Below are 26,729 nucleotides of genomic sequence, written 5' to 3'. Positions count from 1 at the left end.
CTTTAAGAACATGTATACATATGTAACTTACCTGCACATTGCACACATGTACCATAAAACCTAAAGTATAATAATAATAATAATAAAAAAAAAAGAAAAAAAAAAAGAGCCATCACCATCACCACTCCCTAATCTCAAGTACCCAGGGACACAAACACTGCAGAAGGCCGCAGGGACCTCTGCCTAGGAAAACCAGAGACCTTTGTTCATGTGTTTATCTCCTGACCTTCTCTCCACTATTATCCTATGACCCTGCCATATCCCCCTCTCCGAGAAACACCCAAGAATGATCAATAAATACTTAATTAAAAAAAAAAAAGAAAGAAAACAGGAGGAAAAATTATTTTCACCCATTTTTAGAGCATGATTATGTGTGTGGAATTTATATCAGTTGTCATGTCTGGCTGCTAAATTTTCTTGGAGCGTGCTGAAGTTTTGGCAAAAGCTTTGTTGATCCTGCCAAAACTATTTGCAGAAAAGTCCAGCTAATTAAAATCCCTACGATGTCATAACACTTGAAATGAACCAACTTGGACATAAGACAGTAGAAGTTGTCTTGATTTTATTCTGAATGGCCATTTTATTTGCAAAGACCTCAAATTACCTACCTAACTGCATTAATCCCAACATGAAGAATGAAAATCCCATGTACCAACATGGAATGGTTAACTCTAAAGACTGATTTCAGGACCATTTATTTGTAAGCTCTCTTGTTCCACTGTAAGCAGTTTGAGGGCAGGAACCAATCGTCAATGGCTTTGTAGGCCCCATGGTACCTCACAGAATGTTCCATCAGTACATTTTCTTTAAGTCTTATTTGAACAAATGAATGAGAATTTGATCTTGTCTTCTGGGAAATCATTACATCTGAGAGCAGGCTCATGGTTTGCATAAAATGTGAATGCTTTGATTTCTTTTTATTGTGGAGTAGTGTCTACTGAACTACTAGGATTGAAATTTCTGTGTGGTTGTCACTCCTTTTGGTGACACTGTACTGAATGAAATAGGAAGCAATGAACTTCAGGCTCTCACAGAGGAAGGCTAAAGTACTTCTTATTCTATTTGAATTGCAGGAATCATAAATCTAGTTTTACAATAAAGATGAATTAGGAAAGCTACAAAATACCATAATAAAAATTGAAGTGGGTCAAAAAAATAAATAAGCAGTTTTTAGTATATAACATAAATCTATCACTAAGGCATACGTACATAACTTTTTGTTTTTCTTTTCCATATATTGTATGTAAAATGGCATCTCTCAGAGTAATGGGATTTCTTTGAAAACAGAATGGGTAAATGTGTATATAATGACTCAGCTGGATCAGCTAGGTGGTGATCCTTTTAAACCACTGGCAAAATATCGCTCTCCAGTGAGATCCATTTTCCCTGCGTCTGGTAAGTCTCATGCCATATGTAAATGCTCACAGCTTGGTTTGCACCAGAAAAATTCTGTAGCTATAATGCAGTCCAGCTCCTTTACTTTTCTTTAAGAGTTTTTTAAAAAATTAGTTCTTCTTCCCAACTAGATGGATGTTGGAATCCATCTGATGGAATTTTTGCCAAATACTCACAGCATTTATCAAGTCCAGTGGCCTGAGGTTATGTGATACCTTAAGGACTTAGGAGAAAATGATTTTTTTTCTGTCATGCAGTTCCTGGTGTTTGTCACAGGATAGTAAAAATCTCTCAATTCTTCATTTTTAGATAACAATCAGCAGAGACAGTGGTGAAGATGTAAGCTCCCCCAAACACGGGAAGGAGGACCCAGACAACATGCCTCACGTGGGCGGCAACACTTGGGCTGGCGGAACAGGTTGGTAGCACAGGCATTCTCCTGAGTCAGCCTTCCCGAGGTTTCCCAAGCCCATTAGGCCAGCACATCGCCCCTGAGGAGACTCAGAGACCGGCTTTCCTTCTCAGCCTCCTTCATTACTCAGTTGGATTGTTGTCTTGCCCTCTGCCCCAGCGTGACATCAAGGCATGTGAAGAGCCTGGCATTTGGAGTCCCACAGGCTCTGCCACCCTGTGACCTAAGAACATGCCGATCCTCCTCGAGTTGCTTCATCAGTCAAAGGGGGATAGTGTGAACTACCTTAAATTGTGGTGAGGATTAAATGAGATTACGATTGTTAAGCACTGAGCATAGTGCCTGGCATGAAGAATATTTTCACTAAAGTGTTAATCCCTTCTTTTAAATTCCATGACCTTGGGATCATGCCAGAAATCCACAGTAAATTCTTTCTTGAGCAACTGACTTTGAAAAGATATGGTCCTTGTCTTCCACATCTTCGAAGTATGTTGAGGATGCAAGATTTCGAGATAAGGCTGGTTGCAGTCTAAACCGATGGCCGACTCCTTCCTCTTGGCTGCCCAACTAGGGCATTGTTCCTAGGACTGCCGTCTTCCTTTTTCCTCTGCGGCAGCTGGAGCAGACACATCTGCGAGTCCACAGGAATAGGGCCAGACTGTGTGCGCACTGTCTGAGCTTATCTCACCGTGAGGAGTGCTGGCAGGAGCTCTGTACTTCACCTTCCTTAGGATGGTCTGTGCCTCTTGGCCTTGACAGCCTCGGGAGGAAATGGGTTTCTCTGCTGAGACAATGTGCTATCAAATAGGCCTGTGGACTTCTTGCCTACTCTGTTTATTCATCAAGCATCAGCTTTAAACTAAGGCTATTTTTAGAAATGTCCTTTGATCTGGAAGTTCGCATCAAGCCAACAAGATTTAATCCATATGGAATGCATTGTGGAACGAGCTGGCCAGGTGTGGTTTCCCAGCAGTGGACTACTCTGGGGGAGAAATTCCTATTTATTACCAAACTTGAATATACTAGCTCACGTATCTGTCCAGATTGAGGCTACATTTGTTTCACCTGGCTTTTAGTTTTCAATTGATCAAGGCTCCTTGGCTTCAATTTCTCTTTTTCTCTCCGCCATTCTTTTCCCTCAGAATTCTTTACTTTGAACTGAGCTCTGGCCCAACAAGTCATTTGATTCCCCTTTCTTCATCAATGCTCCTCCCTTCCCCACCCTCCCCATTCTCTTCTGAACTGGTTTGGAATGTCCAGGCTTATGCCCTGCAGTCTTAGAACCTCTGGTAAGCATTTTCATTTAAGTAGTACAAATTACAGGCTCTGGGAAGTGGAGATCATGAAGAGCACCTCCTGCTCCACCCCAGTGCGACTTTCCCCGGGGCCCTGTGACTCACGTGGCCAGTCACTCACACCAGCTTCTGATGGTTCCACCACTTTCTCCCTTTCACCAGAATGATAACATCTCAGCACCTAGGAAGCTTTCAGCCCAAATTCATGATCCACCCATACTCAGGATACCCTCCTGTAGGAAAGGAGTTAGATCCCAGAAACACCTTTTCCTCCTATAGCTCATTGTCACTGTCCAGTTACTGCACCCCTCTGCCTATTGGCTGGCCATGAGTAAGAAATGGGAGTCACACACATCCCCAGAAGGAATTTTCCACCACCCATTTCTCAATAAAAGTGAAATATGTTCCAATCAAAAGATTAAAGTAGTGTAATTAATAGGCAGTTCTCATGGTATTTCCCAAAAGGAAATGACCTACCTGGACTTTCATAAGGAAAGCAGTTCATATTGGGTTCTTGGTTTTAGTTTTGTTAGACCAGTTAAAGCTCAGTGGTAAGGTGGGGGTGGGGGTGGTGATGGTGAAAGAAAAATGTAACATAATTTACCCGAAGTCTAAAAGCCTTCAAATTTTCCACTTTATGAAACTAGAAATTGCCTAATTCTGTGTAACTAGGCTTTGTTTAATAATAATAGTAAAAGCAGTCCATTATATGGCTTTTATTATGTGCCAGATACTGCTCTAAGCATTTTAGCTTCATGACAATCCCATGAAGTAAATAATATTAGTATCCCCACTTTATAGAGAGGAGCCTGAGACACAGAGAAGTCAAGTAATTCCCCAAAGATAAATGGCTGGTGGGTTGGAGCCAGGATTCAAACCCAGGCAGTCTGGTTTAACTATATCATAATATACTCTACAATAGCAGTGTATTATAATATACTATACTGACCCTCCAATATTGGATTCTCTTCTAAGTTCTCAAGTTATATGTGAATGAACAAAAGAAACGGGTTACTAGTATTCTAATCTACCCCTAAATAGGGGTAACAATCTTATAGCCCAAAGGCCAAATCTAGCCAACAGATGTGTTTTTTTCTCTGGTCCATGTAGTGTTTTAAAATAATTTCAATTTTCATGTATTTAGACAAGGTAAATCCTAAGTTAGCCAATGTCCCCACCACTTTTTATCATATGACCTACCTGGCCTTACAGGCATTTACAATATGAACAGTTCATACAATGTTATGTTATAAAACGTAATATGTATATGTAATATGTATTATGTAAACTTGAGTTTCTATTGAAAGACTGTTCTAAAGCTGGTGGTGTTTATGTTATATATTGTTCAAACCAAAAGTCAAAGTTGGTGTAATAATTGGCTTCTAATCTTGGCTAAGCCAGTGATACGAGGTCCTGAATATGTCATTTCGCCTCTCTGTGCATTATTTTTATAATTTGCAAAACACAAAAAAACAGTATTTATAGCTTAACTGTCTAGGTTTTTTAAGGAAAACTAAGGTAATATGTGAGGGAGGGAAACAGTTGTTCATTTAATTACAAATATATACTAAGTATCTATGATATTCAAACCACTCTTACAGGTGCGGTAGTACAAAAGTAAATAAAATATCTCATCCATCATATAGTTGGTGAGAAAAATAAATATGAAAGGATAACAAATAGTACACAAGAGTATGGATCCTTACGAGGTAGCGGCATTAGCTAAGGTATCATAGAAGTTGGAGTAAACCTTGATATATAGGTAGTATTTTAATGGATGGGAAAAAGGAAAAGCATCCTAAACAAGAGAATACATCTTTTTCCAGAAGAAGGTAATTTGACTGTTTAATTACTAGTTAAGTACAATTAATATCCTCCACAAGGCTGTCCTAAAACCATGACCCAACTTTTTTTCTGTGGTCAAGTTCAGATTTATCATCTGAATTTCCACGTTTGCCTTCCAGGGGGAAGAGACACGGCAGGCCTGGGTGGCAAAGGAGGCCCTTACCGGCTGGATGCAGGCCATACGGTGTACCAGGTCTCTCAGGCTGAGAAAGATGCAGTTCCCGAAGAGATCAAGAGAGCTGCTAGAGAGATGGGCCAGAGAGCATTCCAGCAGAGGTCAGTGTTCCCATCGCATTTAGAGCAGCACTACTGCTATGGTGAAACGTCATGATGGACTGTGGGGAAACCTAGATTTGTGTGTGTTTCCACCTCCACCTCATGCAGCAACTCGGACCTCAAACTGAAATCCTCAGCTATCCCCGTCCCTAACTGAAACAGCCAAATAAACAAAATCCCCTGTTCTTTCTACTCAGGCTCCTTAAAATCTAAAGCTCAAATCACCCCATCCATGTCTATCTGTTCCTAGGCAACATAGGGAATTCAGGTAAGTCTACACAATGGTCCCTTCCTGCCCTCAGAAATCTTGCAGATTAGTGCGGAGACAGGACAAGGGAACATACATACACACATGCACAGAGTTAAGTGCTAAAGTCATAGGGTGCGGAGGCTGTCCCCTCCAGCAGTGCAGAGAAAGGCAAGTTTAGTGGGCTGATGTGAGGTGGGGCCAGAGCTCAGCTAGGATTTAGAGATGGGAAGAGAAGAGCTAGAATATTTCAGAAAGGGACAACTAAATGAGCAGAGGCACCAGGGCAGGATGAGCATAGTGTCTATGGCAGAGAGAGGCAGCTAGCCCACTCAGGATAATGGGTACCAGCTCGGGAGGAGGGACAGTGAGTTTGGATGGGGAGGCCTCATCAGTGAGTAGAGGCCTTAATCTAGGCCAGTGAGCCTGTGGCCCTCGGACATTCCCCAGCTGTTCTGGGCCACTACAATAGGAGCCATTTAAAAAATAAGAAGAATCCACATGATGTTACCCTAGACATCCACATGTGTGTTTCAGCTAAAAGTGAAAAATACCAAAGAACCACCATATTTCCTTTTAGATTCCAGGACCTGGTAGTAGTTTGGGAAGCAGATTTACATTTATTTTTGTGCTGCATGAAAGGAGCTGGGCGCAGTTAGAAAAAAGCATGCTAAAATGTATGAGTTATGAAATTCCTCCCACGTAGAACATCTGGTATTACATTACATGCTGTGCTTCCACATCCTGCAAGTAAACAGTACAGGATAATAGAGACAAGAATGCAGGCCCTGCCGCCACACCCTCAGGAAAGCCTGCCAGCTCAGACCCTTGAGGGTTCAGCAGGTAAATAACACGCTTGATGCTAGAGGCAAGAGTGTTGCTCTTAGCCCTTCTGCTGGCTTCCCTGGTGACTATTGACAGTTTATCTGTCCTCTTTGTGCCTGAATTTGCTCTTCTGGAAATAAAATTCACTCTCCCTTTCTCCCAGGGAGGTTACGAGAACAGGTAACTATGTTAGGAATGAAAGTGTTTATACCTCTCAAAAAAGGGTAGAGAATAGTGTAGTGAACAGTCTTGTTAGAATGAAAGTTCTCTACATTTCTTATGAATTATAAAGTACCCATTTAGAAAAAGAACTAAACAATTGGACATGTGTCATTCTCCCCTCCGCAATTAATGAGTTCTATTGTTGCCAACCTTAAAACCTGCCAAATAATTGTTCAGTCTAAATTTTTGCCCAAGTGGACAGGTAGATAGAGTGTTCTGGCACACGCATAGTTCACAGGGAGGCAGAAAGGTAACAGTGCCTGGCCACAAGTATGTACCCCCTTCTCCTGTTGCCGTAATAGGAGTAAGGAGTGTGGTTCTCTTCAGGACAATGGCCCTACAGGGGAAGAAGTAAGGGGCATCTGTGCCCATAACGCAAATGAATTTAGCGGATGTAAGAGAGGAAAGAGAGGACATGGGGAAGGGATGAGGAAAATATACACCTCTAGTAAATGCTGCAGAGAAGAGTCTCAGTTGAAGTAAAAGAGAATACCATAAGGTGGTTGAAAGACAGAGGAGTTGGCCAAGCGCGTGAGAAAGGAGAGAAAGGAATAGAAACACATGGAGATCCTGAGAAAGATGGGGCACAGCAAAACACCAAGAGAAAGATGTTGCTTTCTACTTTCATGTAGAAATGGGACTTTCATCCCATTTGGTGAATATTTCATTTAATGCTGCTGAAAATTTTTCAACTTTTTATTAGGAACTTTTCAAATATAAAAGTTGAGAAGAACATATAATGAATGCGATGGACCCGACCCCCCATCTTCAAGAAGAAAAATCTGGCTCCACTCCTAGTCTTCTCTGCTGGCTTGTTTTGAAGCTAATCCAAGACTTCTATCATTTCATTGTAAATATTTCCAAGTGTATCTGCATAATATAAAAACAAAAAAATACAAACTCACAATACTATTATTGAGTCTTTAAAAAGTAATAATTCTTCACTATCATCAAATAATAGGTTTTCAAACGGTTTTGTCACTTAGGCATATGCAGAATGAGGTCAGCTCCCACCATTGATGCTTTTATGGCATCCTGTACCTTTTCTCCATAACTCTTATCACTCTTTCCCGTTATGTGATTTGTGTGAATAATTGATTGTCTCTCCTCTGACTATAAGTTCCTGGGGGGCAGGCATCCATCTGTTTTGTGCTCTAGTATAACCCCAGGACCTACACCAAGAACCTGGTATGTAGCAAACCTTCATATGTATTTGTGGAATGAATGATACACACATGCATACAAGTAATGGACTCATCCTTTAGTACTTAATTCAGAGACTGGCTGAAACTAGGCAGTCCTAGCTGTGAGCCAGAAAGTTTGTGTAGTGCCTTGGAGAGCCTATTGCTGCTAAGTGGGTTCCTGACATCATCAACACAGCATTTTAATAGCATCTATTTGTATCTGGTTTTAAGCTAGATACCAGCCCTTACATATCAAGAATATATTAACTCAGGCAGACTAACAGAGAGAGACAAGCATAAAACATGAATAAAATAGAACAGAAACATTATACCAGTGAAAAGCAAATGAAATAGACAATGAGGTACATGTACACACTTAGAAAAGCGTCTAGGGTAGGCACCAGCTGTGGAGATTGCATCCACTACCATTTGCAAAACTAATCAGCCTCACACAGTGGATCTAAGCTTATGTTTGTTTTCCTTATAATTGATTCAAAATTATAGTATTTAAGTCTGACCTATAAGAAAAAGTAAAATGAGAACTAAAATTCCCAGACTCTTACGTAACAATAAATATACCCTTTAAAAATATACTGTGCCAACAAAATGCAGTTAGTCCACAAAGATTACTAGGATGTGAAGCAGCTGTGCCCTGCAGTTTTGATCAGGGTTAAAGAGGCAGAAAGATATGTTTCCAGCTAGTTTTGTGGGCTTGAGAGTATTAGCAATGGGTACCTCATTTGATCCAGAGGCTAAAATTTCTTTTCTTTCTACATCCCTTGCTTCAGTCATCATCTTTCAAAATTTATCAGCTTTGATTGCCTTGTAGGCGATCTTTCTGAAAACCGACACAATCTGGAATATGGTTTCCAGATTTCTTCATAATTAAAACAGCATGTGGTTTGTTTTGGGTGCAACATGATCGCACCAGTGGTAGGCCTATAACTGGAGCTAATTCTGATCACTCTGCAAAGATCAGTCTGCTCCAGGTGGCTTACCAAATGGCTAGCTCCTTCCTTGATATGTATGTGTGTATGTATGTACATATGTGTTTTTATGTGTGTATATATGTTTGTATTTATGTATACACCTACAACCCATACCTCCAACATTGCATGTGTGCGTGCGCGCGCGCGTACACACACACACAGTAGTTTAGAAGATTGTGTTATGGTTAGGCTTTTGAGACATAGGTTCATTATTCCCCGTCCTAATATCAGTACCTTTTATATTTATAGAAATATATGGCATAGTACCTAACATATAGTGGATGCTGAAAATGAATTGAATGGCTGAAATAAAAATACGACTCAGGATTATTTAAATTGCAGCATCTTAAACTAACTGTAAGTAGAAAGTTCATTTGCTGGGTGATTTCTCTTGGGTTTTACAGAGTCGTATCCATAATGCGCTAATTTAATCACATATTTCTATATATTCTCTCCTCCATCCCCTCCCCACCCCATGGACAGCTGTGTCTACATTTGTTTCTAATCAGTGCTAATCTCGCTTATTTGAGAAGAAGCATATTGACATATAAACACACACCGGTTTAGGTATGAAGGGGTAGGTGGCATGTCCTGCATTGTTCATTGTGCCCAGCTTCTGTCAGCCTTGATACTTGAGACATAACTTAATCTAATAAAAAGTCATAGAGAGATTTCAGAGACTGCCAGAAACTAAATACAAGAGGTATTGTCAGGAGGTCAAGTCCTATACACGTATTTCTTTTTATTCTTCAGGACTGAGAGTTAATTAGATTTAGAAAGGCACCTTGGCATGTCACCTCAAGATACAACCATTCAGATATTATAGTGGCCTTGTCTATATTTACCTTTTAATAGTCAGTGTTTTCAAAGTGCCATCTAGCAGCACTTATTGAGTGCCACTGTGTGCCAGGCAGGTATTGTGGTAGGTACTGGAAGTTCAATGAAAAAATAAAACATGGTCCTTCTCCCTGAGGAATAGAATAGAAAACATCAGAGTACATCCCATGTAATAAAAGTATTTTTCATTAAATTTTTGGTTCAGTTATCCTATATACATACATGCATTTGTGTATACAAGATCTCAATGTAAAACATTTCCTACTATGGAAAGAAAAATTTGAAAACACCATAATAGAGGGCAACAGGCCTATCTATTAAAGCAATAAAGTATGTGAGTTTCATGGTAGATGTCTGTATAGGGCACATGAAAAGGGAATGGCCAGCTTTATGCAAGGGCTCAAGCAAGACTTCAAAGGATGTGGCCTTTGAGCTAGATCTTGAAACCTAAGTGGGTATTATCCAGTGGGGTGATAGGGCAGGAATGCCAGTCTGCCCCATGGTAGTCTAGGCCTAGCATTATGTAATTGTAATAAGCTTCTAGCGCTCTCCCCCATGGTGAATGGATTTTTCCCAGTGCTCAACCTGACAGGGAGGAATAGAGAACATTTATTCTCATTCAGTATTTGAGGTTTCTGTTTTAGCTCAAGGTGATAAAAAATACACATTAGATAAGAGTTTCAGCAATACACCTAGGATTCATATCTCTAACATTGCATGCATAAACATACACACTAGTTTAGAAGATTATGTTATTCTTGGGCCTTTGAGATATGCACTTATTATTCCTTGTCCTAATATCAGCACCTTTTATATTTATAGAAATTTATATAAATGTGTGATTAAGTTAATGTATTATGGGTACAACACTGTAAAACCCAAGAGAGTTCACTCTGAATGAACTTTCTACTGACAGTTTAAGATGCTGCATTTTAGTAATGCCGAGTTGTATTTTTATTTCAGTCATTCATTTCTACTTATTTTGAGCACCCATTATATGTTAGGTTCCATGCTAGGCACTGTAAAGATAAAGATGAGAAAGACTCAGCCCTTACCTAAAGGAGTATAGAGCCTAGTTGGGGAGACAGGAGGCAGATAGTTACAGCATGGAGAGCAAATTCTCTGAGGGAGGAATGAAGTGAGATAAGAGCACAGAAGAAAGACCCGGGGATCAGAGCAGACTTCCTGGAGGAGGCAATCATTGACTTGAGTCTTGAAGAGTAAGTGGGAGTTAGTAAGCAAAGTCAGGGGAGGGATACTCCAAGTGGGAGAGAAGCACTTGCAGGGCATGTGATGTGTACGGGGAGCTTCTAGTGTGCTGGTGGGGCTTCAGTGAAGCAAATGATAAAAACTGATAAAAAGGAGCAGCATACTGGGAAGACAGAATTTCAAAGCCACAATAATATTAAAATACAATTGTCCTGTCTAAATTACACTGTCAGCAATTTTAGAAAACTCTCACATAGGGATACATAGCAGCACATTAACTTACATTCTTTAGGCTTGAACTGTTATCTTGGTCAACCAAATACGTGATCTTGATCTTAAAAAGCAACCCATGGGAACCCTCTTAGGAATCTGCCACATGAACTGATCAGCTGCAAACATCACAATATGGCTTTGGGATATAGCAATGGTGTGTACCACAAAGCCAATTCATACTGGCTCATGAGAGCCAATTGTGCACATTTTTTTCTAACTCACTGTTCATAGCTTGTAACTGATCATGGTGGCAAGGTTTACATCATGGAAATCAGCAAACACTACAAATCTAGGACTTTTTTCTTGTCCTAGTTTGTTAACTATTTACTAGCACACTACTGGATGTTACCTCCTTTGAATCTGGAAGCATAGCTGGAGACATCACTTCTTGCCTTTTCTCCTCAACAGGAATCTGAGTTTCCAAGGAGTTTGCTAAAGTTCTAGCAGGAGGTGAATGGAAGTAAAAACCCACATATACATGATTTAAGCTGTTAACTTTTTATATTCTTCTGGTCTCAGGCTAAAGGAGATCCAAATGAGTGAATACGATGCTGCAACCTATGAAAGGTTTTCAGGTGCTGTTCGGCGACAGGTGCACTCCCTCCGAATCATCCTGGATAATTTACAGGTAATCTTCTACTTATGGACCAAGAAAATAACCTGGGCCCAAACCTGGACACGTTCCTAAAGTCTTGGAGAAAATTATCTGAACCCTAATTAGCCAGTCTGAAAAAATGTATCAGTGTGAAAATGTCTGCATAAAACTGGACTATCCCATGGCTTTCTTTTTGATCATCCAGTGTATGTATTCTGTATGTCCCCTGGCTCCTCCTCTTTCTGTCCTCCCCTTGCTCTCACATTGCCTGCCCTTTTGCAGTTTCACAAAGCTCTCAATGCTGAGGAACCAGTTGGTACTGCTACTGCTCCTGAAAATATTAAGACACTTCAGTATTTCCTAAGCATGACTATTGTTTGGAAATTTCAAATTAGAAATTGTGCTCTGTGGTCGGTTTGCACAAATAATTTAGGAGGGGCTGAGTGTTCCTTAAAAATCACAAACAAAATCAGACTATTTTGTCTAAAGAGAAAGCAAAGCCTCATTTCAGGACAAAGGAAGAAGGTTGGGAGCCAAGCTGTGCCCTGCTTCTCCATTCTACTCTGGAATCTTGTGTTTCTTTTCCATGAAGTATTTCAAGCTGATTGCCTTTCCCTTTTTGGTTCTTATTTGTAATTGTTCTTCTGGGGGAAGTTTTATTATTTTTGCTAAGTATTGGGGATTAGAACTTGTGTGATGCAGTTTTTAATCCACCATTTTAACCCAAAACTCTGGAAAAGCCTTATTTTTTCAAAAGATCTAAACCGTATCCAGAGATAATAAAAGTTCTGTCATTTCCAGGAGGAAAGATCTTTATAATAATTAACCAGATGTCTAATTTCAAAATCTAAGAAATGTAAAAATTAAACCATGTGCTTTAAAAAAAATCTATATGCAGTTGTTTAGGATGAAACAGCATAAGACTTTATATAAACTATGTGAACAACATGATATTGAATGATTGGATCTTCTTACATAGTCACTCATTTGACAAGTGTTCATTGCCCTGGACATTGAGAGCACCAGGACACTGCCAGGTTGGCTCTGAGCTTCAGGGTAAGGCAATAGTTGGCTAAGGGCCAAAATGGATGATTCAGAGGAGGTGAGAGTGATGGGAGAATGGTGCCTATCCTAAGACTTGAGAATGAGTATGGTTCAGTGATTCACTCACTTCTTAAGTTCTCGATGCACACCAGGCATTAGAGATAGAAAACTAAGATACATCTTCTGCCCTCAAAGAAGGGACTCAAAGTCAACTAAATTTCCTAAATTCTGTGGAGAATTTTGCACACAATGCTATGAGACGAAATGAGGAAAGGCTTTGTGGAGAATGTAATGTTTGAATTTACTCTTGAAAGATGCTAAGGAATTTCCCATGTGCTTAAGGAGTCAGGGCATGTCCAACAGAGGAAGCAGTATGCACAAGTGCACAGAGGTATAGGAGAGCGCATTGAGTTCAGAGAAGGACAGAGTATTTGGTATGGCTGAGAAAAGCACACCCTGGTGGGAGACACTGGCAAGAGAGGAGGCTGCCAGAGTCGTAGGCACCAGATCCTGAATAGCCCTGGATGCCACAAGAACATGCAGACAACATTGAGTCCTACCCTGTGGGCAGAAACAGAGGCCCTTAGAGGATTCGTAGTGCTACAAAGGGATATAAGAATACATTTTTAATTGAAGGTATCAGATTCCTCATCTGGTATTAGTTGATGTCTTAATTGGTATTTGTTGGGGACTATGCTATAGTTGCTTTTACAAGCACTATCACATTTAATCCTCAGATCAGTGCTTTAGATAAATGGTATCGTGTTTATACAATCAGCCAAAAGATGAAAAGTCAGGTCCACTGCTCTGACTTCTCACAATCACACACAAATGAAGCCTGGGTTAGAATTAGAGTTAGCATCAAGGAATGGCTCTTCCGCTAATCACCACAACAGTGAGACCAGTATCAGAAAACAGTGTCCAGTTTTGCTTTCAGCTTTCAAAGAGGAATGAAAGAAAACTCTGAAGGTCTCAGGTAAAAGCAACAAGTAAGATTAAATGCATGGAAAACAAAGTAGCACCTATTTTTTAAAAATCCTTAAGGGGGTTGGAGTCAATAACTTACTAAATATCCTCAACAAGAGTAATTATTTCAGGGGAGCTTATCCTCTTCCTCTCTGGAGATCTAAAAGAGAAAATAGGCTTAAGTAATACCAAGAAAGAGTTTTAAGATATAGGAAAGAAGACAAAAGCAATTTAATCCTTGAATAAGTAGCTAAAATAGATGTAGAACTTCCATCTTTAGAAATCTTTACAAACAATACCAGCATTATAATAATAGCAAGCATTTACTGAGAATTTACCATGCACCAGGCATTCTACTAGGTGCTTTACATCGTCATCGTCACCAAGATCACCTCCATCATTATTGTCATTCTCTGCAGCCAGACAGCCTAGGTTCTGTAAAATGGGAATGACAGATAGTAGTGTGTTAGTGAAGAATTCAGATGATATGCTTAAACAATGCCTAGCATGCAGCATTCTCTACAGAAGGATTCACTTCATCGTTACCTTCATTGTACTTGCTAAGATTTATCAGCCTGGATTACAGGCCGGGTACCCAGTCAGGTACTTTGCATTCATTGTGCTATTTAACCTCTACAGAAACCAGTATGTATAATTTTCTACATTTGATAGATGAGGAAACATACATTGTGTCCATTCTCATAATCCTGTGAAATATTGGTTCCATTTTTGCCATCTTTTGCCCCCACTTTATGAATGAGAGACCAGAAGATTAGAAAGATGGTGTAACCTGTCCTGGGCTGTATGGCTAGCAAGGCAGGTGCGGCCCAAAGCTCAGTTCATTATTGTTTGTTAGGGTCTCTTTTCTCTTTCTCCAACTCAACAATTCCATAAAAAGCATATTCTTACATATACTCATAAAACATTTTGCATCATTATCCAAATGCCAACACAGCATTTTTCAAGTGTTTTCCTTATTGAATCTATTTTTAATCCATAGGGGAGTTATTCTCAGGTGGGCCTTCTAGTCCTCCATTTAGGAAGATAGGGCTAGTTTAAAACCTAGCTACTGACCAAGCATGGACATGGCCTTGTGTAGAATATGGAACTTTAGATTGAAAACAAAGCAAGGAACCTTTGATTTGGTCCCATTTTGCCATCTTCTGCTAGTCCTGTGTGGCTCCGATTGACTCATATCTTCCAGCTGTTTTGAGGTTGCTATGTAATCCAAGTAACCATGGGTGTTTCCTTGGTGAACGGCACAAAGTTTGGCCAGGAACTAGCAAATCATCACTTGAGATGACTTTCCAAAGCACAGCCTCAGGCCCACTCATTGATTCCAGGTGGGATTTAAGGAGCAGGAAATGCTGTTGCCACCCATGTTAATGTCTGCTTTAACATGTGCCTATGTTGCAGTACATGTCTTTCCTCTCGATTAAGATAGCTATCACCAGTGACTTTCCTTGGCTTCTTTGAGTTATTGAACCTTTTCCCTTTTGTGAATCGATTGCATGAATCTTCTCATCAGTCCATAAATACTTCAATTATTCTTGGTTCAGAATCTCAATCTCTTATTGCAGCATGCATGCTCTAACAAAAGAAAACATCCATTCTTACAAAAAACCACTTGATTTTAATCATATCTTCTCTCCAATGTTTTTCTGATCTATAATCATAATTTCATTCTCAGGCTAAACTAAATTAACCTTTCTCTGATTGCTTTGGCTAGCATGATATCTCCATGAACAAACAATTATGTTCCTTTTTTCCCCCGTGGTGTTTCAAAATAAGCTTTTGTTCAGATAAATAGTGCTTTGAACACTGATTGTGTAGCACACACTGTGCTTGGCACTGAGGGCACAGAGATTGATAAGATAGTGTCCCTGTACTAAGAAAATTCTGGGCTTGAGGGGCAGAGAAGGCAGACACCTAAAGAGCTCTTTCCATTTAATATGGTAAGTACCTAGGTAGAGGGAGGCTTAGAATGTGGTGGAGCTCAGAAGAAAAGGATTCAAGGATAGATTTTGAAGGTAAGGGTACATAAGCTGAGTCTTGAGGGACACACAAGTATTAACCAGACAGAGAAGAGTGGAAACAACGCCCCAGAAGAGGGCACAGCACAGACGGATGCATGACACTGTGTGGTCTCAGGCATGAGCTGAGAGCTGGTTCTATCTTCTTTAGGAAGTTTTGTAGCCATGGAGGAGAAAGTTTCAGAGACAAGAGAGGTGGAAGCCAGGAGATTAAATCTTAAAACAGTATCAGTTATTCGGGTGAGAAGTGATAGGCACCTGAACCAGCGTAATTGAAATGAAAATGGAAAGAATGAGACAAATTCAAGAAGCAGTTTGGAGGTAGGACAAAAAGACAAGTGACACTGAATGTGAGGGAAGGGAAATGGGAGGTTTTCAAGCCCTGGAGGACAGAAATAGGGGACACAGGAAGAGGACAGACTTATGAAGAAAGCAGATGTTTGCTTTGGATGTTATAATATGTTTTCTCACTATTGGGACACCTATGTAAAAATATCAAGCATGATATTTAAAGTTTTCAAAACCTGAATTTGGAGTTCAGGAGCAAGGTGAGGACTAGATAGGGCTTCATGTTTATATGGCTATCTATATATGTATTTCTGTGGTCATCTGAATAGAGGGACAGCCCAAGCCAAGGGAAGATGTGTCAACTAAAGCAAGAGTGTAGAGCAAAGAGAGGGGAAGGGTGAGAACAGCCATGTCAAGGAACGTCTACATGTCACAGGAGAGCAACAAAGTGCCAGTTACTCTTTCTTAGCACATCAAGAATGGCTCATCACTCAAGACATGGTGTCAGTGGCCATGAGAGGACAACTTCATCCAGGTACAGCCTAGAAATGTAGTCCTGACTTCTAGGCTGCATGACTATGGGCATCTCTAACTCAGTCTTTGCCAGGTGACCATTAAAATTATTTAAGTAGTCAAAAGCTTTACACATGGAAAACCCCACATGTCAGGAGAAATTAATGAAGAGCGCTAGTGACATGCAAACAGCTTTGAAGAATTTTTGCTAAATATACTTTGATGGGACCCCTCTCAAAGACAACTTGAAAACTTTCCTGAGAAATAGCATTATTCGTGAGTAACTGCATGAGAGCTAACAGAATGTCACTAACATCCCTTGATTAGAAAGGCAGGGAAAAGAAGAAAGAGCCCTAGAACTGGTGAGAAGCAGATCACTTGACCTCCATTTTGTTACTGCCATGCAAAAGCGTTTGAAAGCAGAAGCGCTAGGGAGGCATGGTTGTGAGAGAGGTCTAGGTTTCATGCAGTGGCTACAAGCAGGAAGCTGAAAGGTGAATAGCCCTGGAAAAAGGCCAGACCAGCCCCAACTTATACTTGGCTTGAAGACTAAATCGCAAAGGAGCCAAATGCCCAAAGTTGGCCCCATTGCAGTGGCTTTTCCAAACAAAATAAGAAATTATGTGGTGATGAAGTTCTCATGCTGGGACTGTCCACAGTTTCAATTCCTTCCCTGCTGAATTCTTGAGCTGGCATTGTAGATTTAGTTCAACCAGTTTAAAATCTCTCAAGGAGAATTCTAGTAGAAACTAAGTGGAAAGTGAATGCAACCGAGGAGCATCTGTCCAATCTGTTCCTGAACAGTTTTGTATCTCATCATTCGAGAATAAGGACACAGAAAACATAAAATAACATGAGATGTGTGAAAAGGTTGTGTACTGAGGTGGAATAACAAGCATTAAAATATTGAAGATGCTGCTGGGATAGAATATTCTTCAGAAAACATAAAATTTTTAGAAAACATCTGCTTTGTGTTCTCACAATTCAAAGAAATTTGAAGTATGTGAAATAAGACATAAATTGAAAACTATCTGGCTAAGAAGCAAGCAGAAATAATAAGGGAATTGAATGCAATAAGGAAAGATAAGAAAACTAAAAGTGCACTGCCAAAACTCAAATTTACATGAAAAGTAGAAAGAACAGACTCCATCCAGTCTTAAGTCTAAGTAGCAATGTGAACAAAAAACTTGAAAAGTTATTCCAGAGGAAATAAAGGGGTAAAAACCATAAGAAAGCTAATTAGTAAAAACAAAGTAGAGAGCTGACATACAGAGCCCTGAGTTGTCCCAACAAATAGAACAGTACATGAAACATGGTAAGTGCTTAGTAAACATATGCTGAATGAACAAATCATATCCCCATAGAGGAGGCCACTGAAAAATATTCATAAACAGTAACCAAAGTAGTAACAAAACCATACCCAGCTGAAGAAAGGCCTAAGTCTATGGATCAAAAGGATTTTACTAAGTACCATGCAAAATTAACAAAGAGAGAAGCACTCAACACAGCTTCATGGAATTTTAACATTTCAAAAATTTAAAAAAAAAATCCTAAAAGCAGAGAAGCAGATGAAAAACAAGCTATTGTCAGAGAAAGAAAAATTAATTTTACATTAGTTGTCCCTAAAACCTTGAATGCCACAGGATAGTGGAACAAGGTCTGCAGGATTTTGAAGAGACAACTCTTGTGACCCAAGAATTCTGTGCACAGCCGAAGTACAAAGGTGACAGATATTTGCAGATATTCAGAGGCTTAAAATGTCTCTTAAGCACCCTTTTAAAAGATAACTTTGAAATAAATATATATATTTGTATAAATACTCTAGTCAATTAGGAGAGGAATCAAAGTTCCTTTGTGATATAAAAGGACCAGCAATGAGCATTAGAAGCAGTTCAACACAAAATCAGGTCTAAATAATTGCGGTAAATATATTTTTTAAAAACTCAAATATCAAGAATCATTCTTTTTAAAGGTATACAATATTAAAAATTATGAATTTAATAATAATAATCAGAGCCTAAATTCTCATATTATTCTTAAAATTAAACAAAAATCAAGAAGATTTTTGATTCTGTTGGTTTTTGGTTAGTTAAATTGGTATAGAGAAGGAATAGAAGAAAGTAAAAGTGTAACAATTTATGTTACATATGGGAGAGGCAAATACCCTCATTCCTGAAAATCATAAGAGAAATATAAGTTCAATCATGCTTTTTAAAGACTTAAAGTTAACCATGTTGGTTCTTTCTAATATAGTTCTTACAAATGACAACATATTTTATAAAAATTCCTCTGATTGCTATGTGAAGAGGGAACTGTACAGGAAAAACCACTTTGGAAAACTGTTTAAAACTCAAGGAAGGAGACCATTTAGGAGGCTGCTGCAGTGCTCTAGGGGAGAGAAAACGAGGACAGGACTAAGGCTAGGCATGGAGATAGTAAGAGATGGTCAGATACTGCCAGGAGTTGAGAGGATTTGCCCGTGGATTGGGTGTGGATGTAAGGGAGTCAAAGATGACTTCTCAGTGTGGGGCCTGAACAACTGGAAGAGTGGGGTTGCCTCTTGCCCTTCACTGAGATGGGGGAGGACTTAGAGAGAACAGGTTTTCTAGAGTGGAATCCAGGGTTGAGTTTTAAACTTGTGAACTATAAGATGCCTGTTATGTTTGCACACCGAGATGTGCAGTTCCCAGCTCCTTTTAATTACAAAATATTTAATTCTTGAAGGAAAGACCTGAAATAATTTTAGTTCATAAAAAGTGACTATAGATAGTATAGTGTTACTCAACATAATGATTTAGTTCCACATCAGCATCCAAGAATATAAACTCTTCTAATGAGAATCACCATAGATGATTCACCATTTTCCCTTGCAATGAGATATTACTTCAAGAAACATGAATCCCTTGGAATAAGGCACATATCTCCGCTTTTCTTTCACTATTTAGAGCACCTAAGAACCTACGCAGATATTTAGTAAAATATTTTTAATGGCTATACCAATATGTTGAGAACCACAAAATAAAATTTTGTGTTTCCACTGATTAATAATTTATCTTATAAATTCAATATGAAAGTTTTCCTTAATCCAATAATTATCTGTTTGAGTCATACACATTTGTAGCATAAAAATATATGTTGGTTGAGCATGAAGAGATATTAAAATAATGGGAGCTAATGTTTAATAAGAGAATCGCTGTTCACAGGTACCCTCTAACATCATTTACAATTATTCATTCGCCCAACAAATATTTCTTGATGATCTTGTAGGCTTTATTCTGTAGAATGTGTACACTCTCTATAAAAATTGCTACTTAAGTCTTTTTATTCTCTTCATTAAATTCTGAAGGACTAATATAAAATTGGCTTGATTATAGAGTTTGTAGGTAAAAAAAAGTCTTGATTAATCATAACCCAAATAAGTAAAGACATAAGATTAATCCGAATGATTTCAGTGCTGAAATCATAAGACAAAGTGTCACAAACCACAAGATGATTGGTTTTTGTCAAGTTTATTTATTCTGTCTTTAGTGCTACAGATGTGTGTGTCTGTGTGTGTGTGTGTGTGTGTGTGTGTGTGTGTGTGTGTACTTTCTGGTTAAGCAAGTATTTCCTGGAAAATGAATTAACCAGAATACATCATTCTCTGAGTATTTCAGTGAGTCTAAGTATTCTTTGTGTGAAAGTAATAAAATTATATTTCTTTTTCAGAAAGTCTGTAACATAGACTTTTTACTAATGCAACCTCATTTTATATATAATGAACTCTCATTAATGTGAATTTATGTATAATACAAAACAGATGGACATATTTACAGGGATACTTCATGCAATAGGAATATATAACAAAGAACATGTTTGGCCTTTTATTATAAACAAAAGCATATATTTAAATGCAGTAGGAACTCACTATTTCAAGAAGTATTTCACTAAGTCTCATAAAATACAGACGCCTTTATATACACAGTCCAAAACAGTAAATATTTTTATTCAGCCTTCAGTAACTTTCTAAAGAGCTCCCCCTCCAGCCCATTGCCCCCAAGAGCATTCATTCTGACAGGCCTCTTCCTGTTTCAAGTTTCCAAGTATTTGTGGGCTGGCTAGAGGATAGAAAATCAAATTTCTACCCATATTTATCTGCAGGTTACATACTTGAAAACTAATGAACAGTGCTACTATTATAAAAATGTCTTTGTGCCTAATAGTTTTGACTCAAAAGGCTGATACATATGTTTACTTCTCAAGAACAAAAACTACTGGTTTGTGTTCCTAAAAATATCAATGGCAAGCAGTACCAAAGGTAATTCATTTATCTGCAAATAAAAATAAAAATGAAGGAGTATACTATACACCAAAAGAATGGCTAAAAAAATTATTTTAAGCTGTCAATATCAAGTGTTGGTGAGGACAGAAGCAAATGAAACCCTTATACTCTGTTCACAGGAATGTAAATTGGGAAAACCACTTTGGAAAACTGTTCATCAGTATACACTAAAGCCGAACGTATCCATACTCTGTGACCCAGCCTTTCCACAGAATGAAATATGCACATACCTGCTCCAAAAGACATGTTCAGTTATGGTGGCATTATTCTTAATAGCCCCAAACTGAAATCAACAGAATTGTAGAATGGGTAAATTGTGACAAAGTCATACAATGGAATACCGTTGCAGCACAAAAGAGAATAAAGTCCTGCTACACACAACATGGGTAACTCACAGAGATAATGTTGAGCCACACAAGCCAGAAACAAAAGAGTATATATTGTATGATTTCATATTTATGAAGTTCAGAAACAAGCAAACTTAATTTATGGTAACAGAGGTCAGTATAGGGGTTACCTTTGGCAGGGAGAAGGTAACGTCCAGAATGGGGCACTGGGAGGCTTAGGCGGTGTGGATGATTAAGATTGGTGTTTACTTTGTAAAAGTACATTCTTAAGATTTGTATACTTTATTACAAGTACTTAAACTTGAAAAGTTAACCCCCAAAAAGGAAGAAAAAGGTCGCAGATTTATTGGAAAAGGTGTATCCCTCTCCCTTAATCTCACTGCAAATTTTACCAAGTCCTTTTCTTTTATTGGCATATGTAATGGAAACAGTCTTCAAGCTAGAGAGTACCTTAAGGGCAGATAATCATTATGGGAAAAGAAGCAATATCAGCACAAGAAAATTGAGACCTAAAATCCCTGGATTCTTGCATGATGGTGAACAAAACTGAGAGTTACACGTTTTGCTTAATTGCATTACGTATCACAGAAAATGTAACAGCTTTCCTTGAAATTTTTGACAGGGCCTAATAGTGCTTCATGGTACTTGAATCAGTCTTCTCAACTTCTTCTAGTTTTAAGCATTCTGTGATCTATTTCATGAAATGTAGCGGTTTCTCCCTCTTTAATTGCATGGCCTGGGACATGCAGTCCTCTAGGAATTTGTCTTCCCAACAAATTTAAACCCCAATTCTTCCCCTTGGGGGAATCTTGCCTTTGTAAATCTTATTGGAAGTGTAGTCATTTCTGCAGCAAAGAATCTTGCTTCACTTATAGTGTATTTGTATCCTAATGCTCCATTTCTTTGCTCATTATTCTAATTTTCTATATAGTGTAATATTTTTGAATTGTTTAAGATAATAGTTAGGAATTTTAACTGAAGTTAAAAACAAACCTGAGCTATCAATGGAAATAATTCCGTGAGCTGATGCCTGCTATGCTCTGCCAACATCAGCTGTGTGTCCTCCAGCTACAGCAACCAGGTCACAATTAGTCCCTCTACCCGTCATCTTGACAACTTTTTTTTGCCATCAACTATAAGATATATTCTGGTTTTAGAAACACCAAAATAAAGAGGACAGTAGAATTATTAATTAGAATTTTAGCATTTTTTATTTTCTCTATGGTAAGATGATGGGGTTTTAAATTTATTTTTACTACAATTGTGACCTGCATTAGAAATCACACAAATTAGCTCACACCCATAGTCCCAGCACTTTGGGAAGCTGAGGTGGGAGGATCACCTGAGGCCAGGAGTTTGAGACCAACCTGGGCAATATAGCAAGATCCCCAACTCCACAAAAATTTAAAAATAAAAAATTAACCAGGTGTGGTGGTACATGCCTGTAGTCTCAGCTACTTAGGAGGCTGAGGTGGTAAGATCACTAGAGCCCAGGAGTTCAAGTGTGCAGTGAGCTATGATCGTACCACTGCACTCCAGCCTGGGTGTTAGAGACCTTGTCTCAAAAAAAAAAACCAAAAATTACAAAAATGACAATCTGTAGCCATTACAGTGGCTCTTTACATGGTAAAAGCATCACTGGTTAATAAAACCATGTAGCAGCTAATGGGATTGGGTAGGGAGTCCTTGGGGTCATTGCCTTGTCAATGTATTTATGAAAACTTGGAAATCAATGCTTCATGATGACAGTGGCATGGCCGATAAGTAACATGTTATATACAATTTCATTCCAGTTCTAATCCCACATTTCTCTTAAACCCGGCTCAAGAATCCAAGTTCCATGCCGCTTTAATGGCTGCTAACCACTGCCACCATGTTCTCTTTTACTTTCTTCAATGCTGGTTTTCCCAGTCTAGACTAGTCTGTGAGAGTCTGTCCTCATCTGTGAAAGCCATTAGAATCCAGTGCTCTGCAGCTTGGTACCTCCAAGAGTTGTAGAATGTGAAGACTGAAGGTACATAGATGGTCATCCATAATAGCATTTCCCAGGATAAATTATCCAGGAAGCCTGAGGATTATCCACACTAGAGAACAGAAATGTTAGGAAAGAAGAGATAAGAGCTAATTCCCAATCACTGGTGCAGGGAGGGGGCCTGAAAAGGACTGTGCTGTGTGGTCAAGGTTGTCTGTCTGATTCATAGATAGACCAGTAGGAAGAGATTCTAGAAGACTGTGCACATTCCTTCCTCTTGCCACCCGTAGCTGGGTATCTGATCAAGTTTTACATGATAGCTATGCTCCAGAGTGACCCATTTTCCTGAGAGATCATGGGATTCTTGCCAAGAACATCATCTGGAAAGAACATTCTCCCAAGGGTCGCATACATGGTAGTTCTTAGAATTAACTGCGCACCAAAATTAATAATCTATATGCTGGTGATGTTTGCATTAATATATCGGTATTCCAAAATGGTAATTTTGCCCCTGTTTCCAGCAAGGGTATCAGGAACAAGGAAACAATACATACTGTAATACCCAGAGTTATATTGTGTGGTGCTTCTTTGTGTAATGGCTGACCTGGCCCTAAAACAGACACCAGCTGCCTGAGGCTTAGTGGCTTTGTATTTCCAATGACAGTGCCATCACATAGCCACCTCCCATGAAACACTGATGGAAGCATGCTTAACTTAAAGTGGACTAAGTTGTCCATATGTGTTTCATCCACTGCAATAAATAATAGTACCAGCTAACACGGCTCACCAGGCTTTTTCTTAGCTGATTCCAAGTAAGATTTTATTAATTTTACAATGCTTACTAAAGTAGAGACTAGTGTTATCTTCATTTTAGAGATGAAGAAACAGAGATGCAGACAGGTTAAGTAATTTGCCTGAGATCAGATATTGAACAGTGGTGAAAGAACAGTTAGAGGCTGATGCTGGAACACATAATCTTAACTACTACTTTAGTTTGCATGCATAAAAACATCTTAGCTATTCTTCCCACTCATTAATGTAAATATAGTAGTTGGCTGTAATAAGCATATGCCTTGATTGGGATACTATAATTCTTTATCATTTTACTGCCATAAAATTAGTCTATCTGGCATAATTGTAAGTTATTGTAGCAAAGTATTATGTGAAAAAACTTTTAGAAAGTAATCCAGAAGATTTCTGAAAATAGACAACCAGAAAGACTTGTGGGGTACAAAATGTTCACATACTATTGTTTTCAGCCATTTCCATTTGCATTCTAAGTCCCAGAGAACTTGAGTAACAAACTCTTTTCCAAAAGGTAGAATTCTGAAGGTCACATTTTCTCGGGGCTTACAGACAATGTTAACAAAATCAAGCTGATTATTTTAACTAATAAACTTTTGAGAAGCACCATGACAGAAAATCTGTAAGAAATGTGCCCCCATTATTATATTTCCAGATATTGGACATCTCTCCAGGACATCTCATTTGCATACCATCTTTCATTCGTTTTATTGTTCCATATGTTGAAAGAATTAAAATGGACAAAGGGCATTTATTTGTCAGCAGAACAGAAACCACTTCATTTATATGACTGTGTTCATGCAGAACCATCACTTACTGAAAAGATCCCAGGTGTGTTTCCTGTTATTCATGCACAAAGTATGTCAGAGACCCTGCAGAACTAATTAAGGCTTTGTGTGTGTATGTGTGTCTTTTGTAGGCTAAAGGTAAAGAAAGACAATGGCTAAGACATCAAGCTACTGGAGAATTAGATGATGCCAAGATCATCGATGGGCTGACTGGAGAGAAAGCCATCTACAAACGTCGGGGTGAGCTGGAGCCACAAGTAAGTCATGGTGAACTGCTAGCCTCAGCTCTGCATAGTCTAGCCCTCTTTACAGAAACTTGCTTTCTTGGGTTGTGTCAAAATATCACAAATCCTGAATATGGTAACCAAGGAAAGCATTATGTTAAAAAAAAAAAAAAAGAAGAAGAAGAAGAAAAACCCCATAAATATTATACTATTTATTATTCAACTCAAGGTCCCAGCAAGAAACATAAAGCATGCTCAAATTAGGTAATTTAAGAAACAGTCAGTACAAAGACTATTTACAAAAATAAGGGTGGGGTTTAGGAAAATCAAAAATAAACAGTGCAGTAACCTAGGGATAGCAACAGCAGGGATCTAACTCACCCTGAGGCCTAAAAGGGCAGAATGAGAGAGCAGTTCCTGGAACCTGGAGAAGGCAGTTGATGGAGTGGTGGCCTTCAGCAGAAGGGGAGCCAACCCATGGGCAACAGCAGAGAGGGGGCCAAGGGAATAAATACTCCACCCTCACCCCCTGACTTCCACCAGTGCCTCCCATGAGCAGAACCCACTGGAAGCCAGCAGCCAAGAGGCCAGCTGATGTGGTTGTAGGGGCCAAGGGAAAACTTCCCCTTCGCCCTCTGAAGGTTCTCTGAAAATCACCTCACAAAAGGCACATTCATAGAAGAAGAGGCATACAAATGTATTAATGTGCACCGGGGTGAAACCAAGGGTGAGTCCCCCTCCACACAGTGAGGTACAGATGCTTATGTACCCTTCTTCTTAAGGGAAAAGGAGATGGAGAAGTGTAGATGATTTTACGGGTAAATGGTTTTAGGGCAATTCAGTGGGCCTGAAGAACAAACAGTGGCCTGGGACGGAGTCTGTTGGGCCCACAGAGCAATGGTTTGTAACCGAAGTCTGTCCAGGTGTGTTGACAGACTTCAGCTTTCTTCCTGTGATATGAGTTCAGTTGATGAAAACTCAGGGAAGGGCCCAGAGTAACAGTTTTATTCTTTGGAGCTCTGAACTTTAGACAGTTGAAGAAACTTCAGAGAACAAATTATCCAGTGCTTTGTGGGGAGAGGGAGGAAGGTCAGTGAGACGTTGATGCTGCTTCTTCAGTTCAGCATGTCCAAGCACCATATTTAGAGGATATCGATTTCTGAGCCCCAACACGGATTGTCCATACAGATCAACTCCCAGGACACAAAGCAGGTGCCCTGGAGGAGAAACTGAAGACACCTGGTGTGTCTGTTAAGCCTAGAGAAACCTTCAAGTGAAAACAATAAAACAACCTTGGTGATTTTCTACTGTTCTCTTACTTTAAAGATCAGTGTCCATCATATAACTGAAAAAAAATATAGAAAATAAGAACGTCTCCCTTAAGTAACTATAATTGTAGTATGTAAAGTTTTAGACAGCCATAAATTTAAAATATTTGCAATGTAATAGCAAAACAAAATGGTGACAGGATGAAATATTGAGTCTCTTGGTGAGCTCTGTGATCTCCTGTATTCCTGGGTAACCAGAATTGCTGAGTTGCCACTGAGAGCTGGGGGTGCAGTGACTGGTAGGGGGAAGGGAGAGTCACTCCTTTTAAATATTTATTTAGAGAGGATCTGGTGGTGATTTGGGGAGTTCTTATTTCTGTGTCATTGGTATGAGTCAACAACTGCTTTCTTTACTGAATCACTGTGGTCAACAAATGTGTTTGGATACATCTGAAATTTTGAGTAGTCATGGGAGCATATGTATAAGTGTTCTTTATTTGGGCAGACTTAACAAGTTTTTAAGAAATATGTTGAATTTGCCTCAAACCATTACACTC

The 26,729-nt window shown here is 39.1% G+C and overlaps 1 protein-coding gene across 2 annotated transcripts in view; it reads left to right on the top strand.

Moving 5' to 3' along the window:
- The window catches only part of VWA8 (von Willebrand factor A domain containing 8), a 393,780-nt gene that overhangs the window by 348,385 nt on the left and 18,666 nt on the right, over positions 1 to 26,729 (top strand). For both annotated transcript variants that reach the window (XR_010123553.1, XM_054445896.2), the window contains exons 38-41: positions 1,705 to 1,813; positions 5,067 to 5,223; positions 11,529 to 11,637; positions 24,812 to 24,937. Coding sequence is in view for 1 of the 2 variants with exons in the window: in XM_054445896.2 (XP_054301871.2) it covers positions 1,705 to 1,813; positions 5,067 to 5,223; positions 11,529 to 11,637; positions 24,812 to 24,937 (501 nt within the window). In the remaining variant the exon portion in view is untranslated. The remainder of the gene's footprint in view (positions 1 to 1,704; positions 1,814 to 5,066; positions 5,224 to 11,528; positions 11,638 to 24,811; positions 24,938 to 26,729) is intronic.

The sequence above is a fragment of the Pongo pygmaeus genome, chromosome 14, assembly GCF_028885625.2.
Source record: "Pongo pygmaeus isolate AG05252 chromosome 14, NHGRI_mPonPyg2-v2.0_pri, whole genome shotgun sequence".
In the NCBI taxonomy this organism is placed as follows: domain Eukaryota; kingdom Metazoa; phylum Chordata; class Mammalia; order Primates; family Hominidae; genus Pongo; species Pongo pygmaeus.
This window is presented reverse-complemented; position numbering and strand designations above follow the sequence as displayed.